At 40.9% G+C, this 18280-nt stretch overlaps 2 protein-coding genes across 2 annotated transcripts; both read right to left on the bottom strand.

Annotated features, from left to right (window-relative positions):
• Nucleotides 1-614: 614 nt before the first annotated feature.
• LOC101854789 lies at nt 615-1727 on the bottom strand. The gene has a single exon (XM_005096714.1). The coding sequence runs from the start codon at nt 1725-1727 to the stop codon at nt 615-617; it is 1113 nt and encodes a 370-aa protein (XP_005096771.1).
• Nucleotides 1728-16729: 15002 nt separating this feature from the next.
• Nucleotides 16730-17869, bottom strand: LOC101854565. Its single transcript, XM_005096713.1, has one exon. The coding sequence runs from the start codon at nt 17867-17869 to the stop codon at nt 16730-16732; it is 1140 nt and encodes a 379-aa protein (XP_005096770.1).
• Between the last annotated feature and the right edge of the window lie 411 nt (nt 17870-18280).

The following is an 18280-nucleotide window of genomic DNA, read 5'->3' as shown; positions in this document are numbered from 1 at the left end:
TCAGCATCAGTGCACAGTATTCCTTCGACATCTGTATTCATTTTCGGACACCGTACAAGTGCAGTAGCGTTCTCTTTGACACAACATTAGCAAAGAAAATTATGAACAAATGCAAAAGTTTTATTGTTTTAATACCGTTGGTGTCACATATCCCAAGTGTAGAGCGTGTTTATATGAGAATGGGAGATACTTATGAGAATGCAAGCTGGGAAGGAGTAGCCTATGATGAAGGTGCAAAAAACTCACCGTAATAATTTAATCTCGTACATTATAATAAAAATCATTGTTTCTACTCCTATCACAGGAGGGTCTGGATTTGTTTTCAAAGGAAGATTCAGTTGTTTTAATAACCCCCCCCCCCCCCCCCACCCTTTCCATTAAAATAATAAAATATGAATAAAAAGTTACAAATAATAAAAGTCTAAAACTAAAACAAAATAACCCCTCTCCCTACCCGAAAAAAGAAATACAACCCCTTTTTATTTAAATTGTAAAAAAAAATAAAAAAATAATAATGTAGCTTTCTGCCTAAAAGGAGGACGTTAAACAGTTACATAATTCCTTAATCAAACATTTAAGTACTTTCCTTCTTCTCATTTATTGTCGTTTATTTTCTATCGGCTCCTAGATCTACGGAACTGGGAAAACAGACTGACCAGCTTCTCCCTGTAGCGAGTGTTAAAAGTGAAATATATGAAGATGTTCACGGAAGAGTTGACTGTTGTCATAACGCTGTGTATTTCATCCACAAGAGTCCTTATGTTTCTGTATCGCCCTTTGTCGGACAATTCTGGAAAAACGATTTGGCAGCAAGAGACAATGATGTTTGGAATATAACAGACTACAAAGATGGCAGAAATATAGGTCACGGCCTTGATGACCTGAAGCTCTTTGCTGGAGCTGGGGTTTTGTTTCGTGGAAGATGAGTCTGAGTTTTTGTTGTTGTCCTTGTTGTTATGGGAGGCGGAAGCCTGTCGGAACCTGCTAGCTTGTTTGAGTTTGATGGTGAGGACGATGACAGAAATGATAATCAGAGAAAGAGAAACTCCTGGTAGCACGCTCCGGCTTACAGAATTGTACAATTGCAGCATGAGAGGAAAGTGTGGTGGTGCTTTGTACATTAAGGTGGTCGTGTTTTTCCGTGGGTCGAACCTTTCCCCCATTCCTTGCTGGCTGAGAAGAGGCATATACCAAGTGAAGGTTCCCACGTAAATGACCACTACCACCACGGCGCTTCGGGATCTCGTGAAGACGTTTTTGAACAACAAGGGGATAGCTACGCATGCGCACTTCTGTACTGAGAGGAAAACAGTGATCAGCATTGAGGCATCGAAGAAGGCGTCGCTGTACCAGACGAGCTGGAATGCAATAGAAGGGAAATGAACGTACTGCCGCAGCTTGACCACGTTATACAACATGGATAGGATGCTGACCACTAAATAGATCCCTACAAACATTAAATCTGAGATGGACAGGGCGAAAAACGCAACGGTTATACTGTCATCCAAGCCGATCTTGATGAAGACAATCATGTTGACGATGTTGGCAACAATGCAGAAGACGCCCAGTACGAACTGAACGACAACCTTGAGAACGAGATCCGTGACTATGGCCGACACAGCGTCACTGATTAACCCTGACCTCTGACCTCCCACGACACCTGGGAAACAACATGAGACGTTGTCTACTGACGTCACGGCTAGAGAGCTCATGTTGTGGACTGACATAACGACCAGAGAGCTCATTTCACAAAAACAGAAAGAGACCGAAGCTGTTTCTGTGTTTCGTTATGTTCAATCTTAATTTGGGATCAAATACAAGACTTGTCACGGTGTTCTAGGCGTGAAGACAAGATTTTAGAATCCGAGCCAATCCTGAGAGGAGGATCGACTACTTATTTTTAAAATGACTCGCAAATATAGACCACAGAATAATGAGCATATCATTAACACATTGATGCTGCTCTATGAATCGAGCTCAATCCACAATGAATAATACTTTTACACCAGTCAGTATAGAAAATTGCTATAGGTGTCTGCTAGCACTATTATTGTTGTTAATTACAGACTGATTTTGCACTGTTCAAGTTGAAAAGAGCATTTCCACCAATCGTGTTTGACTAGGCTGTTTGCCCAGCATGTGTGCTAATTGAGGTAATTGTGACACATAATTGTGCAATTTTTCGGATAAATCTGGAAGCCGGGATATCAGGAGACTTCTCTCCCGCGAATCCGTTTCCAAAGAGTCCGTAAAGTTCAGAATTATTGGAGCCTCTGGTAGACAAAAAGGGAGCGATTTTCCAACCTAAAAAATGTAATTTTAATTTGTCATTACAGATGTTTTCTGTTCCGCTCAACCAAACCTTGACACAATTCCAAAGATACTTACAAGAAAGCACAATGTCTGTAGTGGGATCTAGTCATAAAACCTACTAAAGTATTTCAATTGGTTTAGTTTATCTCGCTTGTGTTCGGTTACACAAAGAAACATCGATACGTAATGATCGCTCTTCTGGTGACGATTAGCCTACTGTCTGTAGATCTAACCTTTTCTCAAAAAGACTAAACAGTTAGAAATAGTGTTTCAGAAAATGTCCGAGAACCAAGAAAGAACGTATTATCATATGATTTATTTCAAATTGGTCCTTCCAATCACTCATCTACCCCCTTCTTTCTTTTTATAAAAAAAAATCACGGACAAAAACCTATAGAACCAACACACATAACAAAACACAGGCAAGATTATATTATCCTTCCATTTTGTTGATGCTCTCTCCATAAACCTGATAGACAAGCACGGTAATGTCCACACATTCGCTCATGGACACACACGGAACACACATTTTCCCACAAGCTGGAACCAGTGCCTATGGTGTCGTTAGAAGATTCACCGTCACTCACTGAACACCCGATTCAAATCAAAGCCTAAGGGGGAAGAAAATTGCTAAAGTATCTCGGTTTTTCTGCTACATTGTAGGACATTGACTATCTCTCGACCGGGGTTGTTCCAAACTGGCAATGTCAAAACCTACTCCTAAATTATGATCTCACTTGTACATGTATCGATGGGGACGTAAATGCATAAGGCCCTACCAGTGCTCGGGACTCAAGTTGGTTGTTTTTACTTTCGTTCAAAGTACGTCTTGGTGGAAGAACATTTACGGTAAAAATTCAATACTGAAAACAGTCATTCAAGTTATTAAAAAGGTAGGCCTACTGTCTACAATTTAGAGTAAGTTTACAAATACAAAACGAGAATTCTGCTGAGACCAACGAATCAATAAAAACTCTTCTCTTTGTAAAGTCGGAGTGGTTGAGGTTAATTTCACGGTAAACCTTCAGTTGTAAAATCAGTCGTTCACATGACGTTTAAAACAGTTCTCGACAATTTAGAGTAAACAATAATAGTCTTTTTAAAAATCAAGAATTTTGTTGGGATCGACGATGGAGAAAAAATTACATAGGTGCATCTAATAAGTGTTCTCCTCGGGTCCTACTAATCTCCAGACATTCCATGAGGGAGTGCCTGACCGTAAAGTCGGTGTCGCATCCGATACAAAATGGGTTTTTCTCTTCTTCCATGAGGCATTTATATGTCAGGGAGATGTGTCCAATACGTAATTCTGTTAAAATAACGTCTCTTCTGGAGAGACCCGACTATTTTTGTGTGTGGTTCTCTATGGGGTCTAGCATGTTTAGAACATGCGGTCTTACAGGGGTGTTCAAGCTCGCAACTGACAAGAGAACAGTATACCTGGAGGAGGAGTTTGGAGTCATGGCATCACTCCGGATGAAACAGAATATTGTTTAAACATTTAAGGCTTTTGGCGCCAAACACCGAGGTTTAAAATATGAGGAAAACAAATTAGTTCTTTGTCAAAAATGATTCCAAGGAAACTAGCTTGTTCCTGGGCGGGAACACTTTCCTCGTGTAATGCCAAGTCTTGTTTTAGAACACGTCTGGCCGATTTTCAGAAGTGCACTGAAACCATCTTTGACAAGGAAAACCTGAAAACATTCATAGTTGGCTTTTCAAGCTTAAACAGCTGCCTTTGGAGCTGTCTTTTCATAGATCTTACTTGAACCTTTAGGGATTGGCAGAATGTCAGAAAGTTGTCTACGTGTAACGAGCTGTCTGTGTTGATTTGGAGGGCCTAAATGATGGAGCTTATTTTTATTTCAAAGAGGAGAAGACAAAAGATGCTTTACTGGTGAACGTCCTCCTGTTGCAGGTGAGGATCGGAAAAGAAAGATCCGGCACGAACCTGGATGAAACGGTTTTGTTAAAAGTTGCCATTGAAGGCAGGGGGAAGACCTCATAGACCGGGAGCGTGCTGGCCTCGAAGGACACTGTACATCCAGGTTGTGTCGAAAGCCTTTTCTTGCTCGAAAATATTGGCGATCATGCGGCCTCTTTTGGTAAAGGTCTTGTGTATAAAATTCTCCAGGCGGACAAGGTGATCCAGAGTAGATAGAGTTTTCCTGAATCCGCACTGGAGACCGCTTAGCGAGCCTGTTGTCTTGAGAAACAACATGAGTCGCCTGTTAATCATTAAAATTTTTGTTTATTGCAAGCTAGCATAGCTCGTTAAGGCGACTGGTCTGTGACTGGATGGATTCTATAGTGCGGTCAAAAATTCGTGGTGCGACTTATTTTCAAATATCTCCTTAGCTATCGAATATAGGTTCTCCAATTTCTGCACAGTGGCTTGTATCCATTTGTCTTAACAGATCAACATTTTTGTAAACACCTGCAAGCTGTATTCTAAAAAAACTCCTTAATAAATACTAATAAAAATCCAAGTGGGTGGTTTCTACAGATTTTAAAATGTTTACAGCTTAGGCAATATTATTGCATTTGATAGCAAGTGCGTCAGGTTTTTCTAATCTGGCCATTACTGCAAAAATATGTTCACTATAGCAATAACTTCTTGTTTCAAGTTTTGCTATTCAAAATTGTCATTGATGAGCTGTGACGTAGGCCATATGCGTAATCAAAATGTGTGTGAGGAGCGTGAATTGCTGTGAACCATTTTACGTGTGACAGAGCTTTCAAGTATTTTATATAAATTTGTAAAGAAACGTTTTTTAATCTAGCCCCAATTGTTCTAGAAAAATATGATTTAGTTAAGACAAATTGATACAAATTGCTATGCAAAGTGTAGATGACATTGATTCACCCGTTAAAGAGATATTTGAGGATAAGTTGCACTACGAATTTTTGAACGCACTATAAGTGTGTGTGAGGTAATTGTCTTGTTTTAGAATGGCAATGACACTTTCAGGTCGCCAGGACTCTGGGAACTTGAAAAGTGAGCGATTGCCACATGCCGTTCTAACAGAAGAGTGAGTGTTTCTGTGGTTAGGTTTCTGATGATTCGGCTGTGTATGTCATCGAATGGCTGAACTGTCCAGATCTGATATGCATGATGTGCATTCTTCTAATGTTTGGTCTGTCGTTGTAAGTTTCTCTGTTGTTTGAGTTGAAGTCTAGGGGTTGTTGTTCCCCAATGGTTTTGATGTTTTGGAAGGTGCTGTTGTAGTTTGTTTTGGAACAGTTTTGAGATCGAAATGTAACTACATATGTGAGGCAGCGTGGTGGAATCAGGCTCTCGTCAAAATAATCAAAGTGAAGAAACTTGCATTTTTTCCGCAGATTTGAGAATTTTTCTCAAATTTTTGTTTTTTGGCTCAACACCTTTCATGCCCATTAAAGAACTAATCTCTGTGTGGATTTTTCTGAAAAACGTTGATTAAAGGCAAAAAAATGTAAATTTTCAGTTACCACGGACTCTTAAGCTAAAGAAATAACTAATCTTAGGCGGCCATTTTCTCACTAATTTTACCTCTGAAAACAGGTGACCCCCACCTCCTTCTTTCGCAAATATCTCGACTTGTATTCAAGACAAATGGATATTTCTTTGATTCAAATAAAGACAAATGAGCAAGCTTTAAGATGATACCAATAACTCTACATGCCCCAAAATTGACGAGAGCCTGATTCCACCACGCTGCCTCAGATATAGTGTTTGCAGCGTCTATCAGTGTTTTTGCTGAGGTGCCGTCCGGCCTCTCTACGTGCCGGATGATGTCTGACCGTCTTACAAATAACTTAACTTTGAAAAAATGTGATGGGTGTTTAATTGTTTATTGTAGCCCTGTGTTTTCCTGAGTATGGGATTGTTTTCTCTTCCTCGGGCGGCTTGGTGCCTCAGTTTGATTGTTTTTTTTGGTATACGTTTTTGTTGTCTGTAGTGCTGTTGTTGACGGTCAACGATAATGTGCTGCCTTCTTTATCTTTGCGGCATCATCACAGTCCCCAAAGAATCAGATCTCGTTTTCCGGTTTTGGTGATGTTTTTAGAATGTATTTTTTGGCATACGATATTTTAAAAAGGGTTTTGTGAAATTTGTTGTAATGGATGCCATTGAATGGAAACCCGTCCTATTGTGTGGTCTAAAATTCGTGGCGCAACTTATTGTCAAATTATATCTCCTCAACTATTGAACATAGGTTCTCTAACTTTTGCACAATGACTTGTATCAATTTATCTTAAGACATAAGCATTTTTGTGAACACCAGCTAGCTGTATTCTACAAAATTCTTTAAAAAGCACTAATAAAAAATCTAAATGGATGGTTTCTACAGATTTTAAAAGGTTTACAGCTGGGGCAGCTTCGCTTTTAAAAGCAAGTCCGTCATGTTTTTCTAATTGCGACATTATGCTTATCGAAAGCATATTTTGCGAACCTTTATAGCAACATATATGTTCACTATAAAATTAATTTCTTTTAACACAATTTTGTGAAGTGTCTTTTTTTAAGGTCCATTTTGAGTAACCCCACCACGTGCAACTCATAATATAGAAGAAATATCAATGTGCCAGATGATGCAGAATTTATAGCTTTGAATTGATATGCTGCATGGTTGGGTAGTACAAACCTTTAACAAGATAACGGGGGGATTGTTTCTTTAGGACGCCACTGTATAAGCAACCAATCCACAGGGAGGAAGGAGGCGAAAAACATATAGATCTACGTGTACATTTAAAATCACGTATCACTGCAACGGACAAAAAAGTTCTCTCTTCTAGCAGACAACAAAGTGAGGCTACGATATTAATCATTTGATTGATTTAAAAAATGAAAATAAATAATACTTACTTACGTTTACTTTTCCATCCTCTGTTGCTGTTAAGCGTCAAGGGGAGATGTAGTTTTCTATGGTAGGCCAGCTCCGCAGCTCTTTCAGTTGTGATGTTATGTTTTCTTAGGGTTTCCTTTTGTATGGCTTTCCTCTTCCTTTATAGCCTGAGTGCTTGGTGTTGTAGGCTCTCGAGGCTGGCTGGTCATGTGACATGCGTAACAGGTGGCCAAACCATTTCATCCTCTGTCTTTCTATGTAACGCAGGCAGGACTCAGTGCCGATAGCTGCTCTTACTTCTTCATTTCTCTGCCTGTCTCGTCTTGTGATGTTAAGGGTTTTGCGGAGACATTTCATTTCGCAAACGGTGATTTTGCTTTCCTGGGTTTTGCTTAAAGTCCAGGTCTTGCACTGATAACGTAATGTTGGTATGAATATTGAGGTGATAATCTGTCTCTTTGTGTCCTCGGAGATGTTTGGATGAGATAGGAGGGGTGGGAGCTGGTAGGTGAGTTCGCATTTCTATTTCTCTGTCTAAGGACCCGTTTTCAGAAAAAGTGCTGCCAAGATATTTAAACTCCTTCACCTGTTTCAGTTGTTTACTATTGACATGGATGTTCAAGGGACTATGGTTTCGGCTCACTTTCATAACGTCTGTTTTTGATGTGATTTTGGAGGCTTTGTTGGTCATGATGAATAAGACATTGGTCGTCTTCGAACAGAAATTCATTTAGGCTTTCTGGGCTTTGGTTTGCGTGTTGCGTTATTGTGTCCATGTACATATTATAAACAGGAGGAAGATAGAACACATCCTTGTCGTACTCCAGACCTTACTTTGAACCTGTCTGTGTTGCCTTCCTTCGTTCTTAATGAGCTTCTGCTGTTGGTATAGAGCTCTGACATTATCTAACAATTGTCCTCTGACGCCATACTTTTCAAGTGTCTTCTAGAGTTTTGCATGGTTTACTCTGTCAAAAATCCTTCTCCTGGTCTATAAAGAAGATGTTGGATTCTTTGTTGTGTTCGAATGTTTTCTCACATATCCGAGAGAGAGAGAGAGAGAGAGAGAGAGAGAGAGAGAGAGAGAGAGAGAGAGAGAGAGAGAGGGAGAGAGAGAGAGAGAGAGAGAGAGAGAGAGAGAGAGAGAGAGAGAGAGAGAGAGAGAGAGAGGTGGGGGAGGGGCAGGAGAGACAAGGGGTGGGCAGAGAGGAGGAGAGCGAGAGAAAGAGAGAGATAGAAATATAGAAATAGGTAGATAGATAAATGGATAGATGGACAAACAGATAAGATAGAGAGATAAAATAAATAGATACTCGTAGAACGGAATAACCATGTGCCAGTCAATTTATATTATCACCCTCACCCCCCCCCCCCCTGAAAAAAAGAAAAAGAAAAAACAAAGACAAACAACAACTAAAAATATATTTTCAGAAAAGACCAAAATGCATTGACGTTTAGACCAATGGCTTCATGTTGTGAAAATATTTTTGAAAGACATTTTGGAGAGAATCAAAGGTAAAATTGACAAAGAATTTGGAGATGAGCAGTTTTGCTTCAGGTCTGGAAGTGGTACCAGAACGAAATTCTTTTGTATAAACAGAATGGCACAGGAAATTGTTCAAAGTCCAAAACATGCCTCTTTGCCTGCTTTATTATTTACTCAAAAGCTTTCGACAAGGTCCACCCTATCAGGCTGATTGATGTGTTTGGAGATTACTGGCAACAGAAGGCAGCAGTTAAAGTTGGCAGTGACTTATCAAAATAAGTAATACTCAGATCCTTAAAGGAATGAGACAAGATTGTGTCCTCTCTCTCTCTCCCTTTTTTTGGTAAGTGTTTTACGGCGCTCTCAACTGCATAAGGTCATATGAGCGCGCGGGACACACCTAATATTTTCAGTTGGTAGACCGAAGCCTACTCTTATCGATTTTAGACCACCAAGGGATCTTTAACGTGCGCAACTTGCATTCGGGCCCTCCAAGTTTTTTCACCCTTGTCCGAGAAGGCTAAATCTTTCTAACCAGAAGATCAGGAGTGTGGCTGAAAGACAGCAGTAAGAAGAACCCAAGGAGTAGCAGTAGAAATGCTGCAGAAAGAGTCAAGAGCCCATAGGAGGGGGCGAAGAAAGTGAGGGGGTAGGGGCAGAAAGAGGAGACGAAAGCAGACGACAGGAATTTGCTATAGAGCAGAAAAGGAGGTAAAAGAACAAAATTTTAGAGAAGAACATTTTTCGGTCACTACCCGGATTCGAACCCGGGACCTTTGAATAAGAAGACAAACACCTTAACCTCTAGGCCACGAGAGCCCCTCTATCTTTTTAACATCAACACATAATTTCTCTTTATAGAGTCTCAAGACCTGCAGGGAGTCAGTATTTGTGAGTGTGTGTGTGTGTGTGGGGGGGGGGGGGGGGGGGGGGGTGTGTGTGGAGGGCTACACCCCAAAAGTCTCGATTCGACTCAAAATTATGGATTTTGAATTGTAGGCATTTTTAGCTTTTTCAGCCTCTCTTACAACTTAATACTCCATCGCATAAAAACCCTCTAAAGCCTTATTTTTTCCCACACCGGGCATGTTTGTCATCATTATTTTCCCCATAAAGTCAATGTATTATTTTTCTTTATCGCCTGTTTTCTCTAAACATACTTGTAATATCCCTGTAATATTAGTTAAATGAGCAATAACTGTGTTTGGTTCACTATTGTCAATTGCCGTAGTTATGTCTCCTTATTTGAATGTGTTAATTTGGTACTCTTCAGGATGAGCAATGAAAGTTAGGTTTCAGTTGTGTCATAAACATCCAACATGGTCGGTTGCTGTTTTTACTGTACGATTGTTGTGCTAGACTATCCGTGTGCATCTCATTTAATATGAGGCATCACAATAGTTTTTATACTCACTTCTTTTGAATGACTCCACCATTTTCAATCCAATCTTCATGAAATTTTTACAGAAAGAAGATACGATATTATACTTAAAATGTCTGTTGGATTTTTGATATATGGAATACAATTTTGTTGGTGGTGTCTGGAGTGTGGATTTTCTAAGACTTTTTTGCCAACTTGAATACTACCTCAGGAAAAAATTCATCAGAATTTTTCTAATTCGTCTAGGAAAAATTCAACACAGAACTAGATCTATCTTATGTTTGCTCAAATGCATGCAAAAATATCAATCTATTTCCATGAAAAATAAGTGCTGTATTCATTCATTGCGTAAGACATGTCAACAAAATCCAATATGGCCGCTGTTTCCTTGGAAACGAAACTTCTTTCTCAAACTTAATTGTGGATTTTAAGACTCCTTATTATGCTTGTTATATATTTGTGAAATTTGGTAAAATTTGATATACTAATAAGCGAGATAGACTTCAGGTGTAGCCCCTCCCCCTTAAAGGAAAAAAAATGACGGAGTGCTATATCTTCCCTATTTTCCTGTATTATGCCGCCGAGACCTGGATTTTGACAAAGAAAGAAGAAAACCAAATATCTACGTTTGAGATGTTGTGCTACCGTAGAATGGCCAGCATAGGCTGGAAAGCTAAATTAATACAGACTAACAATAAGGTGTGACGGATTCTCCACACAAGACAACCCCTGCTTAAGGTAAGAAAATAAAAAGTACAAAAATACAATACTTTGGTAATATATCATACAGCGCAACCAGACCATCATGAGGGAAACACTCGAAGGCAAGATATGTGACAAAGTGGCCAAGGGTGGACAAAGCAAAACTTGGACTGATGATATCAAGACATGGACTGGCCTAAGTATGAAATAGTACATTACGGCAGTTAGCGACCGTAAGCACTGGCAGGTCATAACACGTCATCCTCTGAGCTAGAGATGACACCTCCAGACCCCAGATGTATCGCTACCTCAGGATTACAGAGTTCTATCTGCTCAGTACCTACTTTTGATACATATAACGTCAATAGATTTAAGTTTCACAATATGTATTGTAAAGCTGTTTCGAATGTTATTCTTTGAATACATTGATAACGACTCTGAATAATCTTAAGATTTTGATAGAGCAAAGAGGATATTTGGTTTCTGACCATATGGTCAAATCGGCCAAAATGTCACTGATCTTTGTAATTCTAAGGTAGCGATATAAACTAGGCCTACATTGAATTTTATTTCTGGACTAAGCTTACAGGAAAAAACAGGGGAGTTGTCTCTGACAAACTGTAAGCAGAGATGATCAACAGTAAACACAAATGTTTTATTATTTTAAATACCATTGGTCTCATACACTCCAAGGAGCAGAACCTCTTTATATGAGCTTGGTAAATGTTTATAAGCGTGCATATTGGAGCCCGCATAAAGATGACATTTCTTGCCAATTTGGCTCTTCTGTTGCTTATAAAAGGCAAGACTGTCTTGAACAGAACATCTTAGGGTTTCATCAGTAATATTTTTCATTAGACCTGTCTATAGTCACTGTCTATTAACACGTACATGTACTGTCATGATGGCTCAAATCTTTATCGCTAATTGAATTTTGAGACCCTTGTGGTTCTGTTTCGTGTTTTGTTCATCGCTTACTTCCTGTTACAACCTTACCTGACCGTAAAAAGCACAGGTCGGCGAATTGGTGGTTTGAACAGTCATTGTGTATAGCAGGAATTTTAACTGAGGTGAGAGTCGAGCGAGGGCTAACTAGCGAACGGCACTTAGCTGTCAGTCTGGATCCACCCCCCACTCCCCTCCCTTTTTCCCCTTCGCCGTTCTCTCCCAGATCGACTCTGAGTTCTAAAATTAGTATTTGATGTAGAATTGCGATTGGAAATTGTTGTGTGCGTGTTTTATTCAATGCGTATGTGTTAAGTGCATAGTAGGCCTATTGTTTCAGATCTACATAGATCTAGACTTAGTCTGCTTGAGACAGCGTCAGTGGTGTGGCATCAATTTGGTTCGATGTTTCTACAGACTACTAAACTATAAATCAGCTCGTTAACATTATTAATATGTACATAAGAAATTTTAGTAGACGGGGATTATGTTCCTAAGGGCTCTACGTGTGGTTGAGTGTGTGTTGTTTTATGAAAAAAGGGGAGGGGGACAGGAAAGATACAGGTATAAAATGTGTCTTTGTGAGTATGTGCGCGGGAGGGCCGCCCGGGGGGGGGGGGGGGGCGAGAGGAAGACCAGAGGGGGGGTTGAGGTTGAGGTGGGGTGGTTGTGAGGGGGAGGAGCTCAATCTCAATATGAACGATAGCCGTTCAGTTTCACAAACCACCAGCCACACCTGCATATAATCTAAAGGCGTAAAATATACGAGGTCTGTCTCAGAATAAAGTTTCCCTGTCATACTGTCCTCACATATAATTATAAATCACCCTGTATTTGGTATCAACAGAAAGCTTATTCAAATACCTATTCAATACAGGAACGTCTCCATTTGATGTACGCAGCGGTCAAAGACAGTGATCGTTTGTCCAAGGTCATAGCCTCTTGAATCTGGTCCTTGTCCTCAAATCGCCGACCTCGCAGCGTTTCTTTCACCTTGTGGAAGAGGTGGCAGTTGCAAGAGGCGAGGTCGGTGAATAGGGCGGGTGTTCCAATAATTCCCACGAGTAGCCCTAAAAAAGCTCGTTCACAACTCGGGCCTTGTGAACAGGCGCGTTATCATGATGCAGGATGACGCATTCTTCAAGCAAAGCAGGTCTTTTTTTCCGAATCCATGGTCTCAGTTTGTTTTTAAGGACGAACCTGTAGTAGTCACCCTTGACAGTTACGCCAGGTGTGACAAGCCAGCCCAGCATGATGCCACTCATTCGAGAAAAAAACCCAATGTGCATCACCTGTGTTTTCTGTGTGCGCCTCATCTTTCATGTCAGACCTACCACCTTCAACCTCCCTGATCCATTTTCTTAGTGTTGGAATTGATGAGGCATTAGTCCCTATTACTTTGTATAAATCACCACGGGTTTCAGCAGCAGACTTGCAAAGAAGAGTTGAAAATTTGATCACAACTCGGACATCGTAACCTGAGATGGTTGCACCAATGTTTTGCTCTGCCATTTTCTTCGTATTTGCCTTGGACAAAGTGCACAAGAACACCACATTAGACACGTCACAGCTCTATGACCCGTTCTCCAATGCACTTGCAATTTGGTGTTGAGATTTCTTAGACATGATGTCATGACGTCACAAAATTTAGTAGCTGTTGGTTGCGTACTTTTGATTTTATGGAGGAGGGGAACTTTATTCTGAGACAGACCTCGTACGCCGCAAACGATGCATAAGTGATGTTTTTTATTTGTTTGTGTGTTTTAAATTGATTGTTTCTTCTTCACTCATTATCCTCTAATCGAAAAAATGGTGTCAGGTGGCTGTTCAATTTTATGTAACGTAACAATCTTATACCTGTGGAACTTGGAAGCTACCGCCATGGTAAGGACACCTGGAGGAATGCGGCAATTTTGGCCTCCGACGTATTACGGTTTTGAGGAGGGAAAAGAGACACTTGTCTCCGCAATAGATCTAGAAGATGCATATAACCTGGTGTCCTTTAGCCTAATCATGCGAACTATGATCAATATGAAAGTCGACTCTGAATTGATGATCTGTGTACAAACGATTGCCAAATAAAAAACAGTAACATCAAGTTGATAAAATTTGCAAATGATTCAACAATAATTGGGCTAATTCAGGCTGACCATAACGAAACCACTTAACGGAATTTTGTACTTAACTTTTCTGAATGGTGTGAAATCTTAAGCTGCTTTTAAATGTGAAAAAAACCCAACAACATATGAACTTGTTGTTGATTTTAGAAAAAAGAAACTGCCCCTGCAGCCACTCAAAATTAAATTTGAAAACATCGAGCAAGTGTCAGACCATAAGTATGTGGGTGTTACAATAGACAACAAACTCAACTGGCGTGTCCACACTTCTCTCCTGCATAAAAAAGTGAACAAAAGACAATTTTTTCTAAGGAAGCTTAAGTATTTTTTAAGGTTGATACAACATTGATCTCCATGTTCTACCATTCAACCATAGAAAGTATGATCAATTTTTGTATAACAGCAAGGGCCGGGAACACAAGACAACAAGATAAAGAAAAATTAAATCGACTAATACGGAAAGCATGTACAATTTCAACATCTACATTCCTCTACTTGGATGAATTGTACATAACAGCTTGCACTAAAAAAATAAATTCCATCTTTTTAGACAACAAAAATCCCTTGTTCCATTAAATAAAAACATCTGTCAGAAGAAAAGACCTAGGCTCCTGATCTGTAACAAAGAAAGATATAGAAGGTCATTTTTACCATCATCTATCAAAATGCTTCCATCGTATCCATCTTGTATATAAGTATACTAACGACCTTTGAGCATGCATCAAAATAACATTGAGTGTGTATCTAGCTTACGATTATTATTGTTTATATTGCTGCTCATTTATATTATGCATGTGATTGTAAGCCTACGTGTGTGTGCATGTGTGTGCGCGCGTGTGTGTGTGCGCGCGCGCGTGTGTATGTGTGTGTGTGTGTGTGTGTGTGTGTGTGTGTGTGTGTGTGTGTGTGTGTGTGTACACGTGGTGAAACACCAAACCTATGTGCCAGGATCTTGACAATAAAGATGTATCTTATCTTATCTTATCTTATCTTATCTTATCTTATCTTATCTTATCTTATCTTATCTTATCTTATCTTATCTTATCTTATCTTATCTTATCTTATGCCTTGTTAAAAAGTAAGGTTTCCTTGAGCCTCGGAAGCTGGGCTTTTGAACCTATGACTATGACCCCAGGACTGCGGCAGGGATCGGCCATGTCACCGGTCTTGTTCAATTCACAATCGGTCTTACAGCCAATCAATTGGAGGGACCTGGCCGTACGCTAAGCTTTTGCTGATGATATATTGGTATATAGGCAGGGGAGAGATCGGGAGCTGAGTGCAAGGAGCATGCAGGAGGAGTTGGATTGAATTGGTGAATGGTGCAAGCCGAATAATGGAAAATTAATCCTGCGAAGACAGGGGTACTGTGGACCAGTCTCAACAACAGGGCAGTCAAAGGCTATCATGCCTACTGTTAATAGACATGGTAAGCAGTTGGAGAGGCAAGAGAAATTGAGGTACCTGAGCATTACCCTTGACCGCACTCTCTCGGCAAAAGGCCATGTGACTAACATTATCACCAGAGCAAGGACAGGACTACATGTAGTTGCACTAAGAGTGATGGCTGCATCTATGCCACAACACGCCCTAATGATCATGCTTCATTCGGTTCTACTGTCTGTAGTGGACTTTGGCCTTGGTATGCTCACCCTATCCAAACCCCAGCTACAACACCTCGAAGTCATTCACAATGAAGGAATAAGAACTGTTCTGGGATGCACCCGTGACACAGCAGCATCAGCGATGAGATATCTGCTGGACCTACCAACATTAACCCACCGACACAAGCTAGCACAAGTCAAGGCCTACCTACAAGTAACAGTGGACGAACATCACCCTCTACATCCGAAAATAAGAAACCAAGTACGCCAAAGATTAAAAAGAGGATCTTAATGGATAGTGCAAGCAGAGCGAACTCTCGATATGTGTTGTGAAATCGAGGACATAAGAAGATGATGTGATTGGATGAGACGGAGAAAGACACTTGCAACTTCATGGAGGTGATAGCTACGCTAGGTCAAGAGTGTCGCGAGTGGCCAGCAAATGCAACTAATGCGGAAATTGTGACCATCCCTGAGGAAAATTAAGTGATTTGTGAAGTTGTCGCCTTCACCGACGGATCAGTGAGACGTGGCCAGATATCTGGGTGGGTGTTCAGTGCTCGAGTTGACGGGAAGATAATTGAAGAACAGTCTGGAGCCTACGAGTGCATTACATCGAGCATGGCAAGAAAGGTTAAGGCAATAACGGAGGCGCTGGAATGAATCAGTATGGGAGTGTATAAACATGCCCTGTTCGTCACAGATTCGATGAGCACCCTAGAAAAAATCAGGAGTAGGTGGCTCTACAGTGACTGGAGAACTTCCTTTGCAAATAGCCACCTCCTAAGGATTACATGGGTGTTCTTCCCTGATCACGCCGGGGTGCACGGAAATGAACGTGCTGATGAACTTGCTGGCAAAGCAGAACCCAATGGCTGAATCATGCTCGACCCACCAACGGTGATCGCCAGATGCAAGGACAGCCTTCACGACCAAGAGGAGACAGACTCCCTCACACTCAGCACAATTAAAGAAAAGTGTGTGCGGGGCACAGGGAAAAAAGTTTGCTCCGAGGACTGGTCAGGCGTGTCTCACAGCTCCTCATGGAGACAATTAGCTGGATGACCCTGAGGTGGACGCTGGAAAGGAGAGATGAGCAGTTTTGGACATGTGCCGCCTGTTTTGATTCTAGCTCTGGATCCAAGTAATCCAAGTAATCATCATCCTCTATCGTGGGAGTTTCTGAATTTCTATTAAAATGCTGGTGTTAAAAAAACAATCAACAACAACAAGAACAACAGCAAAAAGTACCCTTTAATTTAGAATGTTAAATACTTTTAAAATTAATTTGAATAATGTAATTAAGAGGGCGTTAAACAATCACACCTTTCCTAAACCAGTGTAATAGTTCCTTATTCTTGATTATATACATCAATTTTCTGTTCAACCCTAGATCTACGGAACAGGGCTCTCAAACTGACCAGCTTCTCCCTATAGCGAGTGTTAAAAGTGAAATACACGAAGATGTTCACGGACGAGTTGACTGTGGTCATGACGCTGTGTATTTCATCCACAAGCTTCCTCATGTTTCGGTATCGTCCTCTATCGGAGAATTCTGGAAAAAAGATCTGACAACAAGACACAACGATGTCGGGAATATAGCAGACGACGAAGATGGTGGAAACCAAGGTCACGGCCTTGATGACCCGAAGCTCTTTGCTAGAGCTGGGGTTTTGTTTCGTGGAAGATGAGTCCGAGTTTTTGTTGTTGTCTTTGTTGCCATGGGAGGCTGAAGCCTGTCGGAACTTGCTGGCTTGTTTGAGTTTGATGGTGAGGACGATGACGGAAATGATAATGAGAGAAAGACAAATTCCAGGTAACACGGTGCGGCTAACAGATTTGAACAAATTCAACATGAACATAGCGTGAGGTGGTTTTTTGTACAATAAGGTGGTCGTGTTTGTCCGCGAGTCAAACCTTTCCAACATTCCTTGCTGGCTGAGAAGAGGCATATACCAAGCGAAGGTGCCAACGTAAATGACCACTACCACCACGACACATCTCGATCTCGTGAAGACATTTTTGAACAACAAGGGGATAGCTACGCATGCGCACTTCTGCACTGCGAGGAAAACAGTGATCAGCATTGAGGCGTCGAAGAATGCGTAACTGTACCAGACTAGCAGAAATGCGAGTGAACCAAAATGTAAGTACTGCCGCAGCTTGAGCACATTATGTAAAAAGGCAAGGACGTTAACCATCAAATAGAACCCTACAAACAGCAAATCGGAGATGGCCAGGGCGAAAAACGCAACGGTAATACCGTCCTCCAAGCCGATCTTGATGAAGACGATCATGTTGACGATGTTGGCGACGATGCAGAAGACGCCTAGCATGAACTGAACAACCACCCTGAGAACGAGATCCGTGACAATGGCCGACACAGCGTCACTGATTAACCCTGACCTCTGACCTCCCACGACACCTGGGAGACAACATGAGATGTTGTCCACTGACGTTACGGCCAGAGAGCTAATGTTGTGGACTGACATAACGACCAGAGAGCTCATTTCACAAACACAGAAAGAGACCGAAGCTGTTTCTGTATTTCGTTATGTTCAATCTTAACTTGGGATCAAACACAAGACTTGTCACGATGTTCTGAGCGTGAAGACTAGATGTTAGAATCTGAGCCAATCCTGAGAGGAGGATCGACTCGCAAATATAGACCACAAGATAATGAGCCTGTCATTAAGACATCGATGCTGCTCCGTGACACAAGCTCAATCCACAATGAATAATATTCCCCCCCCCCCCAAGTCAGAATTGAAATTTGCTCTAATTATCTGGAAGAACTATTATGGTTGTTACTCATATAACGATTTTGTACAGCTAAGACTATCGAGTATGTCTACATTGTTTGTCCACTCAATAGGTAGCACACAGGCTAATTATTATGACAT

This window comes from Aplysia californica, unplaced genomic scaffold, assembly GCF_000002075.1.
Source record: "Aplysia californica isolate F4 #8 unplaced genomic scaffold, AplCal3.0 scaffold00135, whole genome shotgun sequence".
In the NCBI taxonomy this organism is placed as follows: domain Eukaryota; kingdom Metazoa; phylum Mollusca; class Gastropoda; order Aplysiida; family Aplysiidae; genus Aplysia; species Aplysia californica.
The sequence above is the reverse complement of the archived record's forward strand: the minus strand, read 5'-3'. Positions and strand labels throughout refer to the sequence as shown.

Excerpts from the sequence above, each read along its gene's own strand:
- LOC101854789 (XM_005096714.1), bottom strand. The coding sequence starts at position 1,727 with ATGTCAGTCCACAACATGAGCTCTCTAGCCGTGACGTCAGTAGACAAC.
- LOC101854565 (XM_005096713.1), bottom strand. The coding sequence starts at position 17,869 with ATGTCAGTCCACAACATTAGCTCTCTGGCCGTAACGTCAGTGGACAAC.